Raw genomic sequence first — 22,497 nt, 5'->3', positions numbered from 1 at the left:
AATAGGAAAAAGGGGAAAGCTAGATTGCAGAAAAAAGGAGAGATAAAAATGGGAACATGGAATGTGAGAAGCATCAATGGAAAAGAGGAAGAACTGGTAGAAGATATGATAAGACAAAAAATAGAAATACTAGGAATAACAGAAACGAAGATGAAAGGAAAAGGTCTTAAGAAAATACACAAAGGATATTGGTTACTTTGGGTAGGAGCGGATACAAAAGAGAGAGCAAAAGAAGGAGTCGGGATAATAATTGCACCGAATAGACTACAACACGTTATAGAAGAAACATATGTTAACCAGAGAATATTATCGGTGAAAATTAAACTGATGGACGAAGAAATATGGACAATAATAACAGCCTACGGAGTAAATGAAGATGCAAGAAAGGAAGAGAAAGAAAAATTTTTCGAGGAGCTCCAAATGCAAATTGATAATGGGGAAGAAAACATAATTGTAATGGGAGATCTAAACGGTAGAGTCGGAAACAACAACAGCGGAATAGAGGAGTGCATGGGAAAAGAAGGAGAAGAAATGCTAAACAGAAATGGTGAAAGAATAATAGAAATATGTATGGAGAATAAACTAGTTATAACAAATACAAAATTTAAACATAAAGAAGTACACAAATACACGAGAGTACAAGACAGCAGAAACGAAAAATCAATCATAGATTACTTTTTGGTAAGCAGCAACAAATGGAAAAGAGTACAGGATACGAAAGTGAAAAGAGGCTCGGAGATTGGCAGTGACCACCATCTAGTAATAATGAGAATGAGAACAACAGAGGAAAAAGAAGAAAAGAGAAGAAAGGTAGTAAATGAAAAAATAAAAAGTTACAAATTAAAAGAGGAAATATATAAGAAGAAATTCCAAGAAAAATTAGATAATACTTTGAAAGGTAGGGCAAAAAATACAAATATAGAAAAAAAATGGGAATATCTAAAAACCAGCATAATCAAAGCAGCTGAGGAAACTTGCGGGAAAGCAAAAATAGCAAACACTAACATGAGGAGAACAGAATGGTGGACGGAAGAAATACGAGAGAAAATAAAGAACAAAAAAGACAAATGGAAAAGATACCTAAGCACAAAACACCCGGAAGATTACGAAGCATATAAAGAAAAAAGGAAAGAGGTTAAAATAGCGGTGAAAGCAGGAAAGGAAAGGTCATGGGAGATATTTGGACAAAAAATGACAAAAAATTATAGGGAAAACCAAAAACTCTTCTACGGCGCATTAAAACAACTCAGACAAAAGAAAGAGCACACGATGCCGAATATAAAAGACAAGAATGGAAACGTACTAACAGAAGAAAAACAAATAATGGAAAGATGGAGAGAACATTTCAAAGAGCTAACTCATGTAGACAAGGACAACATAGGGGAGATACAAGAAAGGAATGAAGAACAACAAGTGGAATCCATAACAAGAGAGGAATTAGAGAAAGCAATAGAAAGAGTAAAACTGGGCAAAGCACCAGGCAAGGATCATATCACCCCGGAAATGATAAAATTCATGGGGACAGAGGGAATGGATAGCATGAAAGAACTAATGAATGATATCATAAATAGAGCAGAATTACCAAAGGACTGGAAGAAAGACATTATATTACCAATACACAAAAAGGGAGACAAGAGAAACTGTAATAATTATCGAGGTATCACCATATCAAGTATCCCTGGGAAGGTATTAGCAAGAATACTAGAGACAAGAATAAAAACACAAATAGAAACAACTATGGAAGACACACAGTGTGGATTCAGGAAGGACAGAAGCACGCAAGACCTAATATTCACATTAAGACAAGTAAGTGAGAAGGTAATCAAGAAAAATAGAGAGATACATATGTGCTTCATTGACCTGGAAAAGGCGTTTGACAGAATCCGAAGAAAGGACGTTTGGAAGACACTAACAGAAAGGGGAGTCGACAGACACATAATAGAAGTAATAAAGGATATGTACAAAAATAATACAAATACAGTAAGAACCAATAACGAGGAATCCAGAGAATTTTCTACAAGTCAAGGCGTCAAACAGGGATGCGTGCTGAGTCCACTGCTATTCTCAGTGGTACTGGATGAAGCGATAAAGAAAGCCAAGAGAAGAATGAGAAAACTAACATTAGGATACTGGCAAATGAAACAGACTCAACTATCGGAGCTACTATTTGCAGACGACATGGTATTGATAGCAGAAAACAGAGAAGACTTACAGAACAATCTTGAAATCCTAGAAGAAGAACTATCAAACATAAATATGAAAATTAATACAGAGAAAACAAAAACAATGATAATTTCAAATACGAGGAAGACACACGCAATAGAATTAGACGGGAAACAACTAGAGCAAGTGGAATATTTTAAATACCTAGGAGTAATAATCGAATCAAATGGTAAACAAGACATGGAAATAAACGAGAGAATGGGACGAACAGGAAGCTTATTTAACACTATGAAAACAACATTTTTTGGGAAAAAAGGGATACCGGAAAAAGTAAAAACGGCAGTCGTTAAATCAGTAGTTAGACCAACAATCATGTATAGCAGCGAGACATGGACATTGACGGGGAGACAAAAATCCAGAGTCAATGCTATGGAAATGAGGTTCCTGAGGAAAATAGCAAACAGAAAAAGGACAGACAAAATACGAAACGAAACAATTAGACAAAACCTAAAACTAGAACCAATCAATGAAAAAATAGTAGAAGGACAACTTAGATGGTTCGGGCACGTGTGTAGAATGTCGAACGAGAGGCTAACAAAACGAGTGTTCGAAACGAGAGTGCAGGGGAAAAACAAAAGAGGGAGACCAAGAGTTATGTGGGTAGATGAAATCAGGAAAGAAGTCGAGAAGAAGGGATTGACATTGGAAAGTGCAAGAAACCTAGCGCAAGATCGGAAAGCATGGAGACTACAATGCCAAACTCAACTCCACCAGCCTTACACCTAAAGGTAGAAAGGCTTAGGACTAAGTAAGTAAGTAAGTAACTGTCAAAAAATGGCATTTTTCCCTTTTTTTTTCAAATCAATGGAAAACAGTGAAACTTATGATTTTTTTAGTACAAATATCTTTGAGATTATGGAAAAATCTTTAAAATGACATATTACAAAGTTTGATATACTCATTTATTGTTAATATAATTGCGAAAGAAAGTCGGAATTGCAAAAAAAAATATTTTCGCAATAACTGTTGTAAATATTAGTGTACAGGTTTGAGATTTTTGTCAAATGAGGATTCTTTGGTGCTTAATATGTGATAAAAATTTCAAAGCGATTCATTCAGTTGTTTAAATTTTATTCAAATTGTTTATCCCAGAGAGCATTTTTTTGCAATAACATAAGTCAGAAAAACATGACGTTAGAACCATTCCACAGGTGTCAAATGAAAGAGCATGATCTATATTTTCAACTTGGTTTAAAAAAAGCGAATAAAAAATGCATTTATTAGTAATAAATAATTATACAAAAGTATCGTAAATCTTTCCTTATAAACTTTTTCGATAACTTTTTCCAAAAAAATTAACTTTTTTACCCTGTTTTAAGTGCACAACTGCCAAGTAATGTTATTTATATCATAATTGATGAAAAATTGTAATAAATATATATATAATTTCTTATATAACAAAATAAAAAGTTTATAAGGAAAGCTTTACGATACTTTCGCATAATTATTTATTACTAATAAATGCATTTTTTAATCGCTTATTTAAAACCAAGTTGAAAACATAGCTCATGCTCTTTCATTTGACACCTGTGGAATGGTTCTAACGTTATGTTTTTCTGACTTATGTTATTGCAAATAAACTGCTCTCTGGGATAAACAATTTGAATAAAATTTAAACAATTGAATGAATCGCTTTGAAATTTTTATCACATATTAAGCACCAAAGAACCCTTATATGACAAAAATTTCAAAGCTGTATACTAATTTTTACAATAGATATTGCGAAATTAATTTTTTTTGCAATTCCGACCTTTCTTCGAAATTATCTTAACAATAAATGAGTAGGTATATCAAACTTTGTAATACGTCATTTTAAAGCTTTTTTTATAATCTCAAAGAAATTTGTACTAAAAAAACCATAAGTTTCACTGTTTTCCATTGATTTGAAAAAAAAGGGAAAAATGCCATTTTTTGACACTTAATTGTTTATAAAGAAAAATGGCCGCCAGATCCTACGCAGGAAATAGTTACAATTTGCTCTTATAGATATTACTTGTCAAAAAAACGCTTCAGTACCCTGGCTGCTCGGGTGTCATGGGAAAAACCTTATTAAAAACCTGGACTATATGGCACAGGACAGAAAGCAATGGAAGAGATTTGTGCATTGTTAACAGAGGACAAGTCATACCTACGTCCGAGAGGGTAGAAGGTCTAAAGATTATATTTATTATTTTATTCATTATGTTGCGATTCAAGTTACACACGTTTCTCTAAGGTCTTATTTCGCCTATTTTCAATGCTTTTTAAATTTTGACCTTGAAATATAAGACATAATACCAATTAACAGTAAAAAATAATGAATGTGTGTGTGTGTTTATGTTTTATTGGCACTGGTTTAAGCAACCAACTGGCCAGTCAATGTGTTTTGAATTCTCTCTTTTACAAAATATATGCTTAGTATCTAAATTTAAAACTATTAGTACTACTGTTTTTTTTTAACTCTGTTTTTTTTTATTATATTTTTTAACATTTTTTTTTATTACATTTTTAACATTTATTTTTTTTTTTTTTTTTTTTTTTTTTTTTTTTTGTATATTTTTTTTTTGTATATTTTTTTTTTGTATATTTTTTTTTTGTATATTTTTTTATCGCGCTAAGACCTAAACCCGATTCAACCTCGCGGAGGTTTAGATCTTAGTATCTTTTTATTTTATTTAATTATTTTTTTTTTTTTATTTTTTTTTTCTTTTTTTCTCAGAGCTTTAATTTTAAACAATTAACATGGTTGTACAAAATTTTATAAACATCTAGATTGTTTGATTGTAAAAGGTATATAAGATTAAAAAATAATGAATTTTTATTATGTAAACCATATAAATCAACCTCAAATTGGATTAAATCACCCTGTCTACATTTGGCAAAACAAAACGTTTTCCGATGGTCCAGATAAATCGAAACGGCAAATATTTTGCTAGTAATAAATCTCCGAATTTAAGACACACTTCTCTTCGATTAAGATTATGAAGTATTTATTTTGATTTGGCTCGACTTTTTAATTTTGAAACATTTCTTAAGGCATCGTCCGTTTTATTTTTGGTATTGAACTAATAAACATTTCAGTAGAGCATGATTTTTAAATAAATATATCTACACTGCACAGTTTTTCTTTGACATGTTACTTCCATTTTATATTTATAGCTTTTATATAGAAAAAGGCTCGTAATAAGAGAAGTGTTTCTTTATTCTGGTTATCGTCGCTTTCAAAAGCAACAATTCCTACCTCTTCCGTATTTGCTTTACGGGTTGATGGAAAAACGATTGCAGGATACTGAGACTCTATGGAATGCTTTTCCACTTCAAAATATGAACGTATATGCAAAATGCATTTGCAAAAAGGCATTATACATAATACAGGGTGAGTTTTGCATGATATTCAAAAAAGATATTTAGAAAAAAATTAAAGACAATAGTCCAGGCTTGTAACAAATGCCGATACCTTTAATTTTTGTAAGTAGAAATAACTTAGTATGGTATCATAATACAGCAATAGTTATTTGTATAACAAGGGAGCAAAGTGATACGCTTCTTCCCGAGAATAAAGTTTACTGCCCGACGCGTGGCAGCGGAGTTTTTTGTTGAAAAATGAACATATTATTTATTCAGAAATAAGTCGAAGTGTTAACTTTTGTGAAAAAACTTTATATAACAAAAGTTGCTTGGAATTAGTCAGTGAAGTTCCCACCCCCCATAGCAAAACATCAGCACCATATCACCTTTTTTCTTTAAAATGGATTAAATTCTTCTTTATATGCAAAAAATTTGAATGAATTTTGAATTAATTAGTTTTCAAATAAGTACATTTACCAGCAATAGTCGTAACGTAATTATTGTGGTAACCATAGTTTTACTTAGGTTTTTATTTGTCAACTTAACAGTTAGTATAAGAGCTGTGAGACATTTTTGAGTAGGTATTTTAGGCAACCTGAAAATTTTTCAGGTGACTCTTCTATGATAGCCTAATACAAAAATGCCGGTCTGGCTGGAGGGTAGCGGTTATTTTCCCCAAAAATCCCCCCCAAAAGTTAAAAAAGGGAAAAAATTGTTATTACAAAAAATATCATTGATATGACTTGAAAGTAAATTTAAATATTCGAATATAAAGAAAATAAACAGGCCAGGCGATTTGAGGACGATTTTAACTCTGCAAGATACATGCATGGGCGCCCCAGGATTATTTTCAGGGGTGCATCTGAACTTCAGAAGATTTCATCTGAATCTGTACATACTATTAACGAGTATAAAATATACAACTATACACTATACATGCATAGCTATGTACATTCGTTCCGGACAGGGAGGTGCAATTGTTAGTTTGACAGGGTATTTGTTAATTTTAAAAATAAATTTTCTACAAAAGACAGGTTTTTTTTGGTGAAATTTTCCAATTGCCATGTGATCAAACAAATTACGCGTGCATATAAATGAAAACCGCTATAAGTAAGCAGCAGTGTGAGAAAGAGCGTATACCGATAGCTATTTGCCTCCTCTGTTGTAGTTGAGTGAGACCGTTCGCTCGAGAAAATCACGTGACCTGGCGATATCCATGTTGTTGTGCCTCGAAACGTTAGTGTAATTTTTATGTATATTATAGTTTTTTAAGTAATTTTTCTTAATTAAAGGAAAATAATACGTACTATACAATAGATTTTGCAAATATGATAGAAAAAGACAAATTTGTTATTATAAATATATAGGTAGAAAATATAAAACTATAAACTAAATTAATTCGGTGTCCGAATCTTGTACTTCTTTAAACTCCTCATCTGAGCTTAAATGTTCATTCTGTTCTTCTTCATCAGACTCCCCTCGAGACTCAGATTCCTCTTCTACATGATCTGTAAATAGTTCTAATATGTATTTAGAATTAATTAAAAATTAATCAGTGAATAATGAATTGAGTTGCTACGTATTCTCTGTTCTTTTATAAGGAGTCGAAGCCTGGACAATCACGGGCGCATCTGAAGAAAGCCTTACCATTGTTGAGATGTGGTGTTATCGAATAATGTAAAAAATATCATGGACACAACACTTAAAAAACAAGAAAACATTAAGAAAGATGAAAAAGGCAAAAGAAATACTCAACACTATGAAGGAAAGAAAAATGAGCTAAAATAAATATTCATTCTCTTCTCCTTCGTCAGACTCCCCTCGAGACTCAGATTCTTCTACCTGGTCTGTAAGTAGTTGTAATATGTATTTAGAATCAATGAAAAATTACCAATGCTTAATACTTTTCCTTATATAACCAATCACATCACGTTTTTTATTTCTTAGTGTAGGTATGACCAAAGTAGCTCATGTTTCTTTCCTTCATAGTGTTGAGTATTTCTCAACATCGATACATTATTCGATAACTCCACATCTCAACAACGGCAAGTCTTTCTTCAGATGCGCCCGTGATTGTCCAGGCTTTGACTCCGTATAAAAGGACGGAGAATATGTAGCAACTCTACTAGTTAATTATTAATTAATTTTTAATTAATTCTAAATAGGTACATATTACAACTATTTACAGATCATGTAGAAGAGGAATCTGAGTCTCGAGGAGAGTCTGACGAGGAAGAAGAGAATGAATATTTAAGCTCAGCTGAGGAGTTTGAAGAAGAAGTACAAGATTCGGACACAGAATTAATTTAGTTTATAGTTTTATACTTTTCTACCTGTATATTTATAAAAATAAATTTGTCTTTTTCTATCATATTTGCAAAATCTATTGTATAGTACGTATTATTTTCCTTTAATTAAGAAAAAGTTACTTAAAAAACTATAATATATTATAATAAATACTCTAACGTTTTGAGGAACAACAACATGGATATCGCCAGGTCACGTGATTTTTCTCGATCGAACGGACTCGCGCAGCTACAACAGAGGACGCAAACAGCTATCGGTATACGCTCTTTCTCACACTGCTGCTTACCTATAGCGCTTTTCATTTATATGCACGCATAATTTGTTTGATCACCTGGCAGTTGGAAAATTTCACCAAAAAAACTGTCTTTTTTAGAATGTTTATTTTTAATATTAAAAAATACTCCGTCAAAATAACAATTGCACCTTCCTGTCCGGAAGAAATGTACATTATTATGCATGTATAGTTGTGTATTTTATACTCGTTATTAGTATGTACAGATTCAGATGAAATCTTCTGAAGTTCAGATGCATCCCCTGAAAATAATCCTGGGGCGCCCGTGCAAGTATCTTGCAGAGTTAAAATCGCCCTCAAATCGCCTGACCTGTTTATTTTCTTTATATTTGAATATTTAAATTTACTTTAAAGTCACGTCAACGATATTTTTTTGTAATAACAATTTTTACCCTTTTGTTTAACTTTGGGGGGATTTTTGGGGAAAATAACCGCTGCCCTCCAGCCAGACCTGCATTTTTGTATTAGGCTATCATGGAAGAGTCACCTGAAAAATTTTCAGGTTGCCTAAAATACCTACTCAAAAATGTCTCACAGCTCTTGGGCCAAGTAGTTAACTAGTTATTTAAATTTAATGCCCAAGGGCGTTATTTTTCAAAATACCGCCCTAGGGCAATATGTCATATTTAATTGGCTTCGAAATCATGTCATTACTTGTCAAATAATATACCAGTCGGACATTAACATAAATAACGAAACGATAATACATAGCTTAATATAAATTAGGAAATAATAATACCTTAGCATACATTATTTTTAAACACATTTGAACATACTATTCGTCTGTTAAGTTATGTTAGGTTCACATTAGGTTCAACCTAAGAGGTTTATTGTGGTTATGGTTCGTCCGGAAATGTTTAGTTTAACAGGTAGTTTTAGATTTTTTTTCTGAGATAATTTCACTTGTGTTAGCTATTTATGAACGTGTACGATGCAATAATTTTAGGAAACCATAAAAGCCAATCGTACTATGTACTAGTATTGACAATAAAGAAATTTTCAAACCAATTTTCTAACTTTGAAATTGATTTTTTTGGAATTTTGTTGTAAAAAAGATACATATTTATCTTACCTGTCGTCCGGATCACAGTCTCTAAATCCTTTCGCAAAAGGATTACTTGCTATTTTAAGTTGAGTTATCTGAAACAATACACATTATCAGATTTAAATTGCCAACGTTTTTGACGGAAATTCTTCTTGATCTATGTATATAAGTGGTTCTCAACCTTTTTGAGTCATTTACCACAAAATACTTTTTATTTTTTTTTGACCATCTAACTGAGGTAATCTAGCTAGGCAATGTCGGGTTTAGGGTACTTGGGGCCCTAGGCCAAATTACCCCGAGCGGCCCCCGATAACTTCAGGATTATGCAATTAAAGTATAAAGCACATTTCATATTAATACATAATGGTATAGGAGCCCAAGCGGGGATTTTTGCAGTTACTCGAGCGCGTCAGATTATCACATGGGGAGAAACCTTGTACCCTGTAAATGTACCCCTACTATATTGTTATATGTCTATTTGATATGAAGATTAAATTTTGATAATTATAAACAGAATTCAATTTAATATAAAATATTTTCAATTTTCCCAACCATGGGCATATAAATTTAGAACAACCTGTATACAACAAATTGTTATATTTAATTTTAAGAAGTGATTAGAAAAATAACAAAGTGAATGGCGCGTACCATTATCGTTGTTCGCGGAAGGTTCGATCATTAGCCTATGCTAAATAAAACTCAAGTGAAATCGATAATAGGTCATTATCGTTGTTCGCGGAAGGTTCGATCATTAGCCGATGCTAAATAAGACTTAGTGGAAATAGAGAATAGGTCATTAAATTTTGTAAATAGTAAAAAGTAATTTTAGAATGGGAATTAACTATTTTCTTTGAAATCCATTAAGCATATTTAGAAAGATTAAAAATTGGTTTTGAGGAAGACTGCGAATGAGAGTTGGTGGTGGAAGGTTGATTTGTGAATCTGGAAGGGCTATTTAGAAAGTAGGGGAATGAATGACAAATAGAGAGCAGAATGTTTTGAGCTGTCGAGAAGTGAAGTCCAGTAGTAGACGGTAGTGTACGGAGAGTGAGAAAGCCGGTGTAGTTCCGTGAGTGTGGAGATCTATCGTGGAACGAGAGGTAGGCCAGGTTGAGAGTAAAAGAACCTCCTTGAGCCAAGAGTGTCCCGGTAGCTGATTGCAGTTTCGAAAAAGGTAGAATACAGCATCACGACAGAAGCAGGTACGAGAGCTATATGAGCTAGTTTTCAAAGGAGAACATTACTAAAGGCCAGGACGAGGTTTTGATCGCAGCCAAGGATAGCAGGAAACGGGTCTTGTGTGAAGACATTCTCAGTTCACCAGAAAAAGGTCAGTCTCATTTGTTTGGACATGAATGTATGGGTTTTTCGTATTAAATACCACATTATAAATTGAAGAACATAATAAATAATATCAGAAAAGCTTCATCAAACTTAAATAGAATTGTTGCTAGTAAATCCTAATAGTTAAATGTTAATAAAAACTTTCAATTGGAAACCAAAAGGAAATAAGATTCCCATTTGTAAATGTTATGTTTAAGAAAAATAAGATCTAGCAAATATTAAGCAGTGATTGCCATTTAAATAAAATAAACAATATTTTGATTATAATTGTAACCCATAAGTGTGTATTATTTTACTCTTTTCTTTCCTATCCCGATTAGGAACCATTGAGAAATACTTAGAAGCCACGAGAGTAAGTAATTAATTTTCTAATTCGCCCTGAGATTGAAAACATATTGATATGTGATCTGGTAAATTAATTAGATTATGATTAATGCATTGATTAAATTAAATGACATATAAGAATATTATCTCATATCAATAATCAAGATCACATCAATATATTGGATCTTAATACAGGGAGTTCGTTAAGGGGGTTCGAAAAAAAAATCTATCTTTAGAAAAACTCGAAATCGTCAGATTAAGATAAGGTAAGTTACGTACATGACATTACGGATCTGACGGTTTGAGCGGGGCGTAAGGAAATGGGTGAGTCACAAAGTTTCACAATAAAAAGCGATTATTTCGAGAAATAAACGTCAGATTGACAAACTAAAAAGTAAGTGCTCAATATTTTTCAAAAATCTATCGAATCATGCCAAACACGGTCCCCTATGGAGAGGGGTGGGGGGTAAATTTAAAAATTTAAATAGTAACTAACCCCGCGATTTTTAGTGAAATGAACATCAGATCGAAAAACCGCAAAAGGAACGTATTCAATATTTTTGAGAAATCTGTCGAATTGGTTTACAAATTTGGCTAATACCCCAAAACAGCTCTAACAACAATTTCTATATTTATAGAAAATATATAATTCAAAATGTTAGCAAATAGCAGTTATTTGTAAAATTATTAACATTATAGGTCTGGATCCCGCTTATAAAAAAAAGTTGAATAATAGCAAGCTGAAAATTTGTTAATAGCTTAAGGGTGTCTAGTCGGACAAACTTTGATATCTGGGAACACTGGAACAGGGGAAGTTTTAATTGTGGAACAGGTTAAACATTTGGAACGGTCAGACCACGAAAACGGCACATGTATTTTGTCCGACCATTTTTATCCGACATTTTGTATCACCCAATGGGCGTTTTAATGAGTGGAACATGTAGAATATGTCAAATGACAGAAATTATGACAGGTGCTAAATAGCAGTCTGATGTTTGCATGAAAGTTTAATCTCTGTTCGGAGAGTTTAAGTCTATTCTGTCGAACAAAATAAATGTGCCGTTTTCGTGGTCTGACCGTTCCAAATTTTTAACCTGTTCCACAATTAAAACTGCCCTTGTTCCAGTGTTCCCATATATCAAAGTTTATCCGACTAGACACCCTTAAGCTGTTAACATTTTTTTTTCATACGCGGGATCCAGACCTATTACTAAAATTATCATATTATAAATTAGTAAGTATTGCAGTTAATTGTTAAAATAAAATTAAATAAGATTTGTTTCATTTGGGGGTAAAAGTACAGGTGACAATAAAAGACTAAAAAAAGCCGAGCTGAAATAACATTATAACAAATAAACTTCCAGATTGTTAATTCTCACATTATTCTCTTATACTAAAAAACGTCAATGTCATGTTCTTAATATTGTTCTGAAGTTATTAATAGTGTTCTTAATATTGTTCTTAATTTGGATAAAGTTAAATTAGTGATTAGCATTGACACTCACTCCACTCAATACTCATAATAACTCTCATATCTTTATTCTTTTTCTTTTCTAGCTTTTTTGGCTACAAAATCTTTAATCAAACCGCGAAAGTTTAAGGCTTGAAAAAGCTCAGCATTTGAAAAAAACCAGCCAAACTAGACAATCTAGAATCTTCGTCAGAGTCGAGTTCCTCAAGTAGTTTTTGATTCTTTTCAACACGCTGAAGGATCTTTCTCGAGGTGCATTAGATATCATCAGGCATAGTTGAATGTGCAAAGTCGTTGTTATTTTAATTAGATTGTATCGTTTGTATACAAAAGTAATGTACCCGATTTACAGTAGAAGTAAATTTTAATTAATTTTGGAAAATAAAAATTCAATTTTTTTACCAAAAAGTTTTTTTTTTACAAAACGCTGCGGCCCCCTTTTGCTTGCGGCCCTAGGCCACGGCCTAGTCGGCCTAGTGGTAGATCCGGCACTGTAGTTAGGTAATCTAATTAACTACCTATAATAGTGGTGCTGATTTTGGCTGTTTTTGCGTTTTGAGTACAACCGCAAATAATAATTTGTACCACCAGTGATAGGGCAGGTACATGTACCACAGATTGAGAATTGCTGGTCCATAATATTATGTATATTATTATCATAATCAATTTGATGCGATTGAGATAACCAATCATTGAACAGAGTCTATTTCGTTGAATGCAACTTTATGAGTTCATGCTGCATACATCTTATGATCGATTCTTAAGGAGTAAACAGATATTTTATCACACCATATTCCATGTAATAATTTTAAACAGGCCTATGACAAAATTAACAGAAAAAAATGTATGAAGCCCTACGCCAAATGAAAATACCAGAAAAACTAATCAAGCTAATAAGAATTACCTTAAATATGACATCTAACGAAAAAGTGTGGAACAGTCACAAATCGGAAGAGTTTCTAGTCAAAAAAGGACTCAGACAAGGTGACCCTCTATCAACTGTGTTATTTAATCTAGTTTTGGAAACAATTGTAAGGAACAGCAGAACAGAAACACAAGAACGATCTACCGTAACGAGCATCAATGCATGGCCTACGCCGACGACCTTACACTGCTAGCAAAAACTAATACCGAATTAAAGAAAATCATGAGAAGATTAGTCAGAGAGGCAAAAAAATTTGGCCTAGAAATAAATGAAGAAAAGATGAAGTATATGGTGCTAGGCAACACAGAAAGAGAACTTGAAGATATGCTAAAGTTAACAGCGTTCGATGTAAAATAATATAAATTTAAATGAGTAAAGCACTTTATATATCTAGGTACCATAATCCATAATAGATGAAAAAGGACACGAGCAAAATGAACTAAAGCACAGGATAGCTAAAGGTAACCGAAAGATCGGCAGTAAAAGAATATTAAAATCAAATTATGTATCCAGAAAGAAGAAAATCAGAATATACCAAACTGTAATAAGAGCAACAGTCACCTACGGATGTGAGACATGGGTACTAAACAAAACAGAAGAAGAAATGATAGAGAGGTGGGAACGCAAGGTACTGAGGACTGTTTTCCGGGGAAAAATAGGGCAGACGGTTGGCAAAGAAGAACTAATCAAGAATTAAGGATGATTTACAAGGAACCAACTATAAGAAATACACGAAGGCACAAATAATCAGGTGGGCAGGTCATGTCGAGAGGATGGATAGGTCAAGAATGTCAAAGAAGGTACTGTTAAGAAGACCAGTTGAGACAAGGAGACGAGGTAGACCAAGAAAAAGTTTGCACGAAAAGTTTCAAGAAGATATAGGATCGATGGAAATTACAGACTGGAAAGAGAAAACAACAAATAGGATACAGTGGAGAAAAATAGTGCAGCAATTTTTACATAAACATTAAATCAAATTATATAAAATATATAAGACATTAGTATATATTGTCATTTGTATTATGTAAAATTGTAATTGTTAAGTTGTAAAGCCCTAGGCCTACAAGGCCTGTAGAGCATATTAAATAAATATTCCATGTACTATAATAATGCTAAAGGGCTTTTCATCGATTGTCATTTGTTTTGAGCTTCTGTCATATGTTGTATACTCTGTGTATAATATTAATATACACGAATTATACGACATATGACAGAAGCTCGAAACAAATGACTGTGAATGAAAAGCCCTATTGAGGTGTCCATCTACCATAATAAGTAAACAAACTTGCTGGCAGTTTGTAGTTGATGTTTCTCATATGATATGACATAGTTGACCAAAAGTATTTGACAAGAGATTTATTAGAGATATATTAGTAGAAAATAGAACATATTTCTATTGTTTTTACGATTAAAAGATGGGAGGTAAATTTTAACTTACCCTATGGTTTTGGTACGCTGTAACAGCTGTGAATGATGTTTCAGAAAAAACGAATGTTTTGAAATTTTCATTGGAATTTTCATCTGCTGAACTTAAATTTTTTGGAGGTAAGTAAACAATATGGAACCGTGGCTGATATCGATGCATGGAATTCAATATAATCTGAAATAAAACGAAAAAATATATCATTAAAAATAAGTTTAAAAATTGTTTTTAAAACAATAAAGCACACCATAGACCAGGGCATTTTGCAGTAAAACCACATAGTCTGGGTAGATTATCGGAGAATAGGCCATTTTTGGGAAAAGTTATTTACCAGCAATTTTATTGCTGGAGTCGAATCTTATATAAGTCGCAATAACCAAAGCAGAGACAGAATTGGTCAGAACATCACCATTGATGACTTTAACTTTGAGCGCGTTAGAGAATTCAAGTATCTTGGAACAACAATAACTGAAGACAATAACGGATCACAAGAAATAAACAACAGGATACAGGCCGGCAACAGATGTCTTTTTGCCCTCCAAAACCTTATAAAATCAAAACAATTAACAAGACGTACGAAGATACAAGTCTATAAAACAATCATACGACCCGTTGTGATGTATGGAAGCGAAACGTGGACGATAACAAAGGCAAACGAAGAGAGACTACTTGTTTGGGAAAGAAGAATCCTAAGGAAGATCTTTGTCTCAGGTGGCGAGATAATATAGCAGGAGACCTAAGCGCGATGGGCGTGGAGAATTGGATGGAGGTTGCTCAAGGCAGAAAACAGTGGAGGCATGTTGTCGAGTCGGCTAAAACCCACGAAGGGTTGTAATGCCACGGAGTAAGTAAGTAAGTAATCGAATCTTATGATTGTATATATTAATAATATAGGTAAAGTATGCAAAGTTCGCAGGTAGTGTGATACTTTTTTATAAACAAAATGGCGCCTGAAAATCGTGTTTTTTTGTCAATTTTTACTCTGTAACTCCAAAGATTTTAACTTTACACCAAAAACAACCAAATAAAAATTCACCGTAATTAAATTCTGCATAGAGACGTGTTTTTCCCAATTTACTTCGACGAAAATTTTCCCTGGAAAATGTGTGTTTTTTAACAAAATTTTTAATTTTCAACTAAAATTTTAGATAACTAATTAATTGATGGATTCGACTGCTACTTGATGGAAGTTCATTTTATTTAACAATAAAACACTGAAAACGTTTGTTTTCTATACTTCCACAAAATTTATTACAACTATGTGAATACATCTGTTTCGGCAGAGTGCCTTTCTCAAGTGATTTAGATTACTATGGGTTTGTCTTTTTAAAGTCTTTAACTGAAGAGGTTGAGGAGTGGAGAGCTAATCTAAATCACTTGAGAAAGGCACTCTGCCGAAACACTGTAGCCACATAGTTGTAATACATTTTGTGGAAATATTGAAAACAAACGTTTTCAGTGTTTTATTGTTAGATAAGTAATTGTTTATCAATAATTAAATAACTTGGTAATATAAAAGCTCTTTTCGTATAGATCACAATTCCAGAAGCCGATAGAGATTGAATGAACAGTTTAGCAACAATTGAATTGTTAACTAAAAATTTACGGTCGCTATAATAACCACAATAGTTATGATACATAAGAATAGCTATGATTTTTGTATAAAGGGACACTGTACCTATCTAATGTACTTTACAAAATTGAAATTGGTCTATTGAGGCGCCCTCAGGAATATTTTAAAATTATAAACAATTTTTTGGCTTAAAAACAAATAGAATATCTCAGGAAATATTAAATTAAATTAAATCTTGAAAACTATATTGGACAAAAGCGTCATGACGCTTATTTTAAAAGAAAAAAACGGTTAATTGTGATGAGCGATTCCTGAGATATAACCTCTCAAAGTTGACAGGCATTTACGGCAAAGATATAAACAATGAGACCATAATTTTTGAACCATCACGTTTTTATTTTTGTCCTCTTTCTCCATACTAATTTTCATATCTTTAAAATACTCATAACATATATTATTATATTAAAAACTATCGATATTATGAGTGAAAATTTGCCAAAAATAGCAAAATTTTAATCAAAAATTAAATTGGAGAAAATGTAATCTCAAAGTTCAAAATCGGTATACGCTAAAAAAGTGCATTTTCTCAACTTCCCATAGAGCAATTTTCTTCATTCTTTTTTTGTTCCCAAGTAACTCGAGAAAAGCCATCTAATTAACGCATTATTAAATGTCAAAGTTGCTTTTGTTTTGCTATACTGAATTAATTTGTTTATTATAACAAAAATTTTTAATTTGTTTAAATAAAGATTGTTTAAATAATTATACATCTTTCAAATGAGAATATTTGTGTTTTTAACGTTAAAAGGTAAACTCGTAGTGAGTTTATCTAAAAAAAGTCTATAACTGGAAAAAATATGTAGTGATATTTTCTTATAAATAAATTAATCTATTATAACAAAACAAAAGCAAGTTTGACATTTACTAATGCGTTAGTTACACGGCTCTACTCGAGCTGCTTGGGAACAAAAAAAGAATGAGGAAAATTGCTCCATGGGAAGCCAATAAAATGCCTTTATTTAACGTATACCGATTTTGAACTTTGAGATTACATTTTCTCCAATCTAATTTTTGATTGGAATTTTGCTATTTTTGGCAATTTTCACTCTTAATATCGAGAGTTATTATTATAATAATAAACGTTATGAGAATTTAAAGATATAAAAATTGGTGTGGAGAAAGAGGACAAAAATAAAAAGGTGATGGTTGAAAAATTATGATCATATTGTTTATATCTATGCCGTAAATGCCTGTCAACTTTGACAGGTTGTATCTCAGGAACCGCTCATCACAATTATACGTTTTTTTCTTTTAAAATAAACGTCATGACGCTTTTTCCAATATCGTTTTCAAGATTTAATTTAGTTTAATATTTCCCGAGATATTCTATTTATTTATACAAAAAATTTTTTTTTATAATTTTAAAATATTCCTGAGGCCGCCTTAATAGTCCAATTTCAATTATGTAAAATACATTAGATAGGTACAGTGTCATTTTATACAAAAATCATAGTTATTCTTATGTATCGTAATTATTGTGGTTATTATAGCGACCGTAAATTTTCAGTTCACAATTCAATTGTTGCTAGATGTTCATTCAATTTTCATGGGCTTCCGGAATTATAATTTATACGAAAATAGCTTTTATATTACCAAGTTATTTAAATATTTATAAACAATTACTTTTAATTAAAATTTTAGATGAAAATTAAAGATTTTGTTGGAAAAACCCGCATTTTCCGGGGAAAATTTTCGTCGAAGTAAATCGGAAAAAACACGTCTCTATAGGTATTTAATTGCGGTGAATTTTTATTAGGGTGTTTTTGGTGTAAAGTTAAAATCTTTGGAGTTGTAGAGCAAAAATTAAAATCACACATTTGCGGGCGCCATTTTGTTTATAAAAAAGTAGCACAATATCTGCTGATTTTGCATACGTATGTTATTAATATATACAATCATAAGATTCGATTCCAGCAATAATATTGCTGGTAAATAACTTTTCCTTGTATTTTGCTAATTAGCCCAGAGTAACAGGAATAAATTGATTTTTAATTACAGAACCTAATAGAGACTTACAACTTTTTGCATTGTGTTCAGGATGATGCCAGGAAAAAGTCTACAATAGAAAAATGGGTGGAAATGAATAATTGCATTTTAAAGTGAATAAAATACATCCAAAAGTGCATAAATATGTTAAAATAAGCACATTAAGAGCCAGATTCTGTTGCTTCGGGGAATTTTCGGGTAGCTGACACGGAGTACCTGGTGCCCAGGGTCACTGCTAAGCCACGTCATTTGGAGGTTCGAGGGTTATCGGCACTAAATTGATGCAAACAGATTACTAGGAGATTACACCATCATAACCGACCCCCTCCCGGAGCACCTGTACCAAGTGTCACTGCTAAAGCACGTCAGTTTCTGAAGTTTCTGGTACTAAATTGATACAAACCGATTACACGGGGAGTTTTTGGGATTGCTGAATACGAATACGCCATAAGAACCCAATCCCGGAACCCCTGAAGCCCACGGCAACTGCTACCCAGGCAACCAAATAACGTTTCCAAAACGTTGAAAAGACGTCATAATTATCACCAAATCACGTCAGTTTATCACGTTCTTTCGACGTCGAAAGTCACGTGAATATGTTCCACCATAACTGAAGTCATTTTTATCACGTTTTAGGTACGTGATATTAAAAACGTAGTTTTATGTCGTTTTTTTAGATTATTTTTCATTTTATTGATTTAAAAATACACAATAACAATTATTCGCATGGGCATTGTTGGTATTGCAATTTTTCATTTAACTGTTTTAAATTTAGTTTATAGGCTAAAAGTAAACCAAGAAATACTTTATAGTGTAGGAAACAGAGGTTGAACCTTGCAAAATGGACACAAGTCCGGTTTTATTTTTTTTCTGGCATATCAAGGGGTGCTTATTATAAGACTAACATTTTCTGAAAAAATTTCGCCCCGGAACCCCCCTTTTCACCCCTTTAAAGGGGGTAATTTATGGTTTTTGCAGAACGTAGCCCTTCCTGTACCTTTTACAAAAAATTTCTTTTATAGAAATTTGAAGAGGACTATATTTTCTACGATTTATTTCCGACAGCATCTCTATATCATCCACCGTTTAGCAAGGGTGGCGCCCCAAAGTTGACAAGTTTTTAAAAAAGATGTTTTTAAAAAAAATATATTTTTCCCTAACTGTAACGGAAATTAAAAAGAAATGCTGCGGAAATTATTCACAAATAGATGATTGATTTTTTGGTATAGGTTTCACTTAAGGGTAATTGCCCTTTTTTTAATTACAGGGTGTTACATTTTAAAAAACACCTTTTTATACCATCTGAACCGTTTATGCTAGAGTAAAAAGACTTTCAGCGATTACCCATGTACTGGTGTTATTTACAAATTTGTATAATGCACCCCCATTTTTTCCCCGGAACCACCCAGAAAAAAAGAAGAATTAATAAATAAAGTGATTTTCTTGGAATCCTTCACACACAATGCCCTTCATTATTATGCTTCATATATCATTTTGTGCAAGTTATTATTACCCATGCATGGACACTAAAAGCGATTTCCTAGTACAACCCCTGTAGCCAAAAACAATAAATCAAATGGGGGGTTGAAATTTTTTTTTGTTTTTTGCTTTTTGATCCATGTGGGCATATGCTTCATCAATAGTGCTTTTCAAAAATATATATGGTTATTGCAACATCCCTGCGCAAACCACCCCTATCCTTGAAAATATACTGCAGAAACTACCCCTATACCTTATCCAGCATGTTTTTACGATTTTCTCATTACCTATTCATTTTTTTTAAACAAAACTTATACAAGGTTAAAGACCACTATTTACTCTAAAAATTAGGTCCTATTCATTTTTTTCGTTTAAGCAACCGTTACGGCACAGTGGCGCCGTAAACCTCATATATGCTTTGACGGGCTCCAGTTTTTGTTTATTTTTTCGTCATCTGTTTGTTTTATTGATAAAGTACTTATGTAAAATAAAACAACACAGTGTAACCTACAAATCATGATCTATGCACATTTTACATTCTTTGCTCCCCAAAGCTACAGTGGTGGCCCAAAATAAATTTTTTCATATTTTGCCACCTACACGCATTTTATTGCGTCTATGCTACCTTAATAGCACAATATTCACCCCTAAGTGGTCGCTAAGCAGTGGCGGATCCAGGGAGGGTGATGGGGGTGATGGCACCCCCACCCCTCTCAAACCAAGTGATATTATATTTGAAGATTATAAAAATATTCATTTATTTTTATAGAAATACATATATTATATTAATATTATTTTTATAAGAATGACTTTTTATGCTTTAGCGACAGTGGCGGATCCAGAATCGTTAAGAGGGGGTGCCAATTGGTTAAATTTCTATAAAAATAAATGAATATTTTTATAATCTTTGAATATAATATCACTTGGTTTGAGAGGGGGGGAGGTGATCACCCCCATCACCCCTCCCTGGATCCGCCACTGCGTAGCGACCACCTAAAGGTAAATATTGTGCTGTTAAGGTAGCATTAATGCAATAAAATGCATGTAGGTGGCGAAAATATGCAAAAATTTATTTTGGGCCACCACTGTGGCTTTGGGGAGCAAAGAATGTAAAATGTGCATAAGTCATAATTTGTAGGTTACACTGTGTTGTTTTATTTTGCATAAGTACTTTATCAATAAAACGAACAGATGACGAAAAAAGAAAACAAAAACTGGAGCCCGTCAAAGCACATATGAGGTTTACGGCGCCACTGTGCCGTAACGGTTGCTTAAACGAAAAAAATGAATAGGACCTAATTTTTAGAGTAAATAGTGGTCTTTAACCTTGTATAAGTTTTGTTAAAAAAAAATGAATAGGTAATGAGAAAATCGTAAAAACATGCTGGATAAGGTATAGGGGTAGTTTCTGCAGTATATTTTCAAGGATAGGGGTGGTTTGCGCAGGGATGTTGCAATAACCATATATATTTTTGAAAAGCACTATTGATGAAGCATATGCCCACATGGATCAAAAAGCAAAAAACAAAAAAAAAATTTCAACCCCCCATTTTATTTATTGTTTTTGGCTACAGGGGTTGTACTAGGAAATCGCTTTTAGTGTCCATGCATGGGTAATAATAACTTGCACAAAATTATATATGAAGCATATTAATAAAGGGCATTGTGTGTGAAAGATTCCAAGAAAATCAATTTATTTATTAATTCTTCTCTTTTTTGGGGTGGTTCCGGGGAAAAAATGGGGGTGCATTATACAAATTTGTAAATAACACCAGTACATGGGTAATCGCTGAAAGTCTTTTTACTCTAGCATAAACGGTTCAGATGGTATAAAAAGAGGTTTTTTAAAATGTAACACCCTGTAATTAAAAAAAGGGAAATTATCCTTAAGTGAAACCTATACCAAAAAATCAGTCAATTATTTGTGAATAATTGCCGCAGGATTTCTTCTTAATTTCCGTTACAGTTAGGGAAAAATATATATTTTTTAAAAACATCTTTTTTAAAAACTTGTCAATTTTAGGGCGCCACCCCCGCTAAACGGTGGATGATAGAGAGATGGTGTGGAAATAAATCGTAGAAAATATAGTCCTCTTCATATTTCTATAAAAGAAATTTTTTGTAAAAGTTACAGGAAGGGCTACGTTCCGCAAAAACCACAAATTACCCCCTTTAAAGGGGTGAAAAGGGAGGTTCCGGGGCGAAATTTTTTCAGAAAAAGTTAGTCTTATAATAAGCACCCCTTGATATGCCAGAAAAAAAATAAAACCGGACTTGTGTCCATTTTGCAAGGTTCAACCTTTGTTTCCTACACTATTATAAAATGCATAGAATTACAATCAAATAAAAATAAAATACCCTCAATGCAACATTATAGAATTTTCACTTTTTATATAGGTAGGTATACCTACTTAGTGTGTCAAAACTGAAACAACATATAAACTAATAAATAATTTATTAACAAATTATTCAGCATAATCGTGAACAACACATCATAATTAGTTCATTAACAGAAAATAAACACCAAAACGCCAAGTCTTATTTTGCCACACAAAGCACGTAAACAATAAATGAAGTTTGGAGTCAATGTCAAATGTCAATATACAACATTATCAGGGTTACCAGGTCAGTTTTTACTTTTTCAGTAGTTTTGCTTTAAAAAATCAGTAGAAATCAGTATTCTTTTTAGGCCGTGTAAATACAGTAAAATATAAAACC

General features: G+C 32.6%; 1 protein-coding gene across 1 annotated transcript in view; it reads right to left on the bottom strand.

Annotated features, from left to right (window-relative positions):
* The window catches only part of LOC114327750 (T-box transcription factor TBX10), a 123,902-nt gene that overhangs the window by 60,097 nt on the left and 41,308 nt on the right, over positions 1-22,497 (bottom strand). The window contains exons 6-7 of the mRNA XM_050647887.1: positions 14,697-14,858; positions 9,222-9,289 (exon numbers count right to left, since the gene is read on the bottom strand). Coding sequence (XP_050503844.1) covers positions 9,222-9,289; positions 14,697-14,858 — 230 coding nt within the window. The remainder of the gene's footprint in view (positions 1-9,221; positions 9,290-14,696; positions 14,859-22,497) is intronic.

This window comes from Diabrotica virgifera, chromosome 3 (genome assembly GCF_917563875.1).
Source record: "Diabrotica virgifera virgifera chromosome 3, PGI_DIABVI_V3a".
NCBI lineage: Eukaryota > Metazoa > Arthropoda > Insecta > Coleoptera > Chrysomelidae > Diabrotica > Diabrotica virgifera.
The sequence above is the reverse complement of the archived record's forward strand: the minus strand, read 5'-3'. Positions and strand labels throughout refer to the sequence as shown.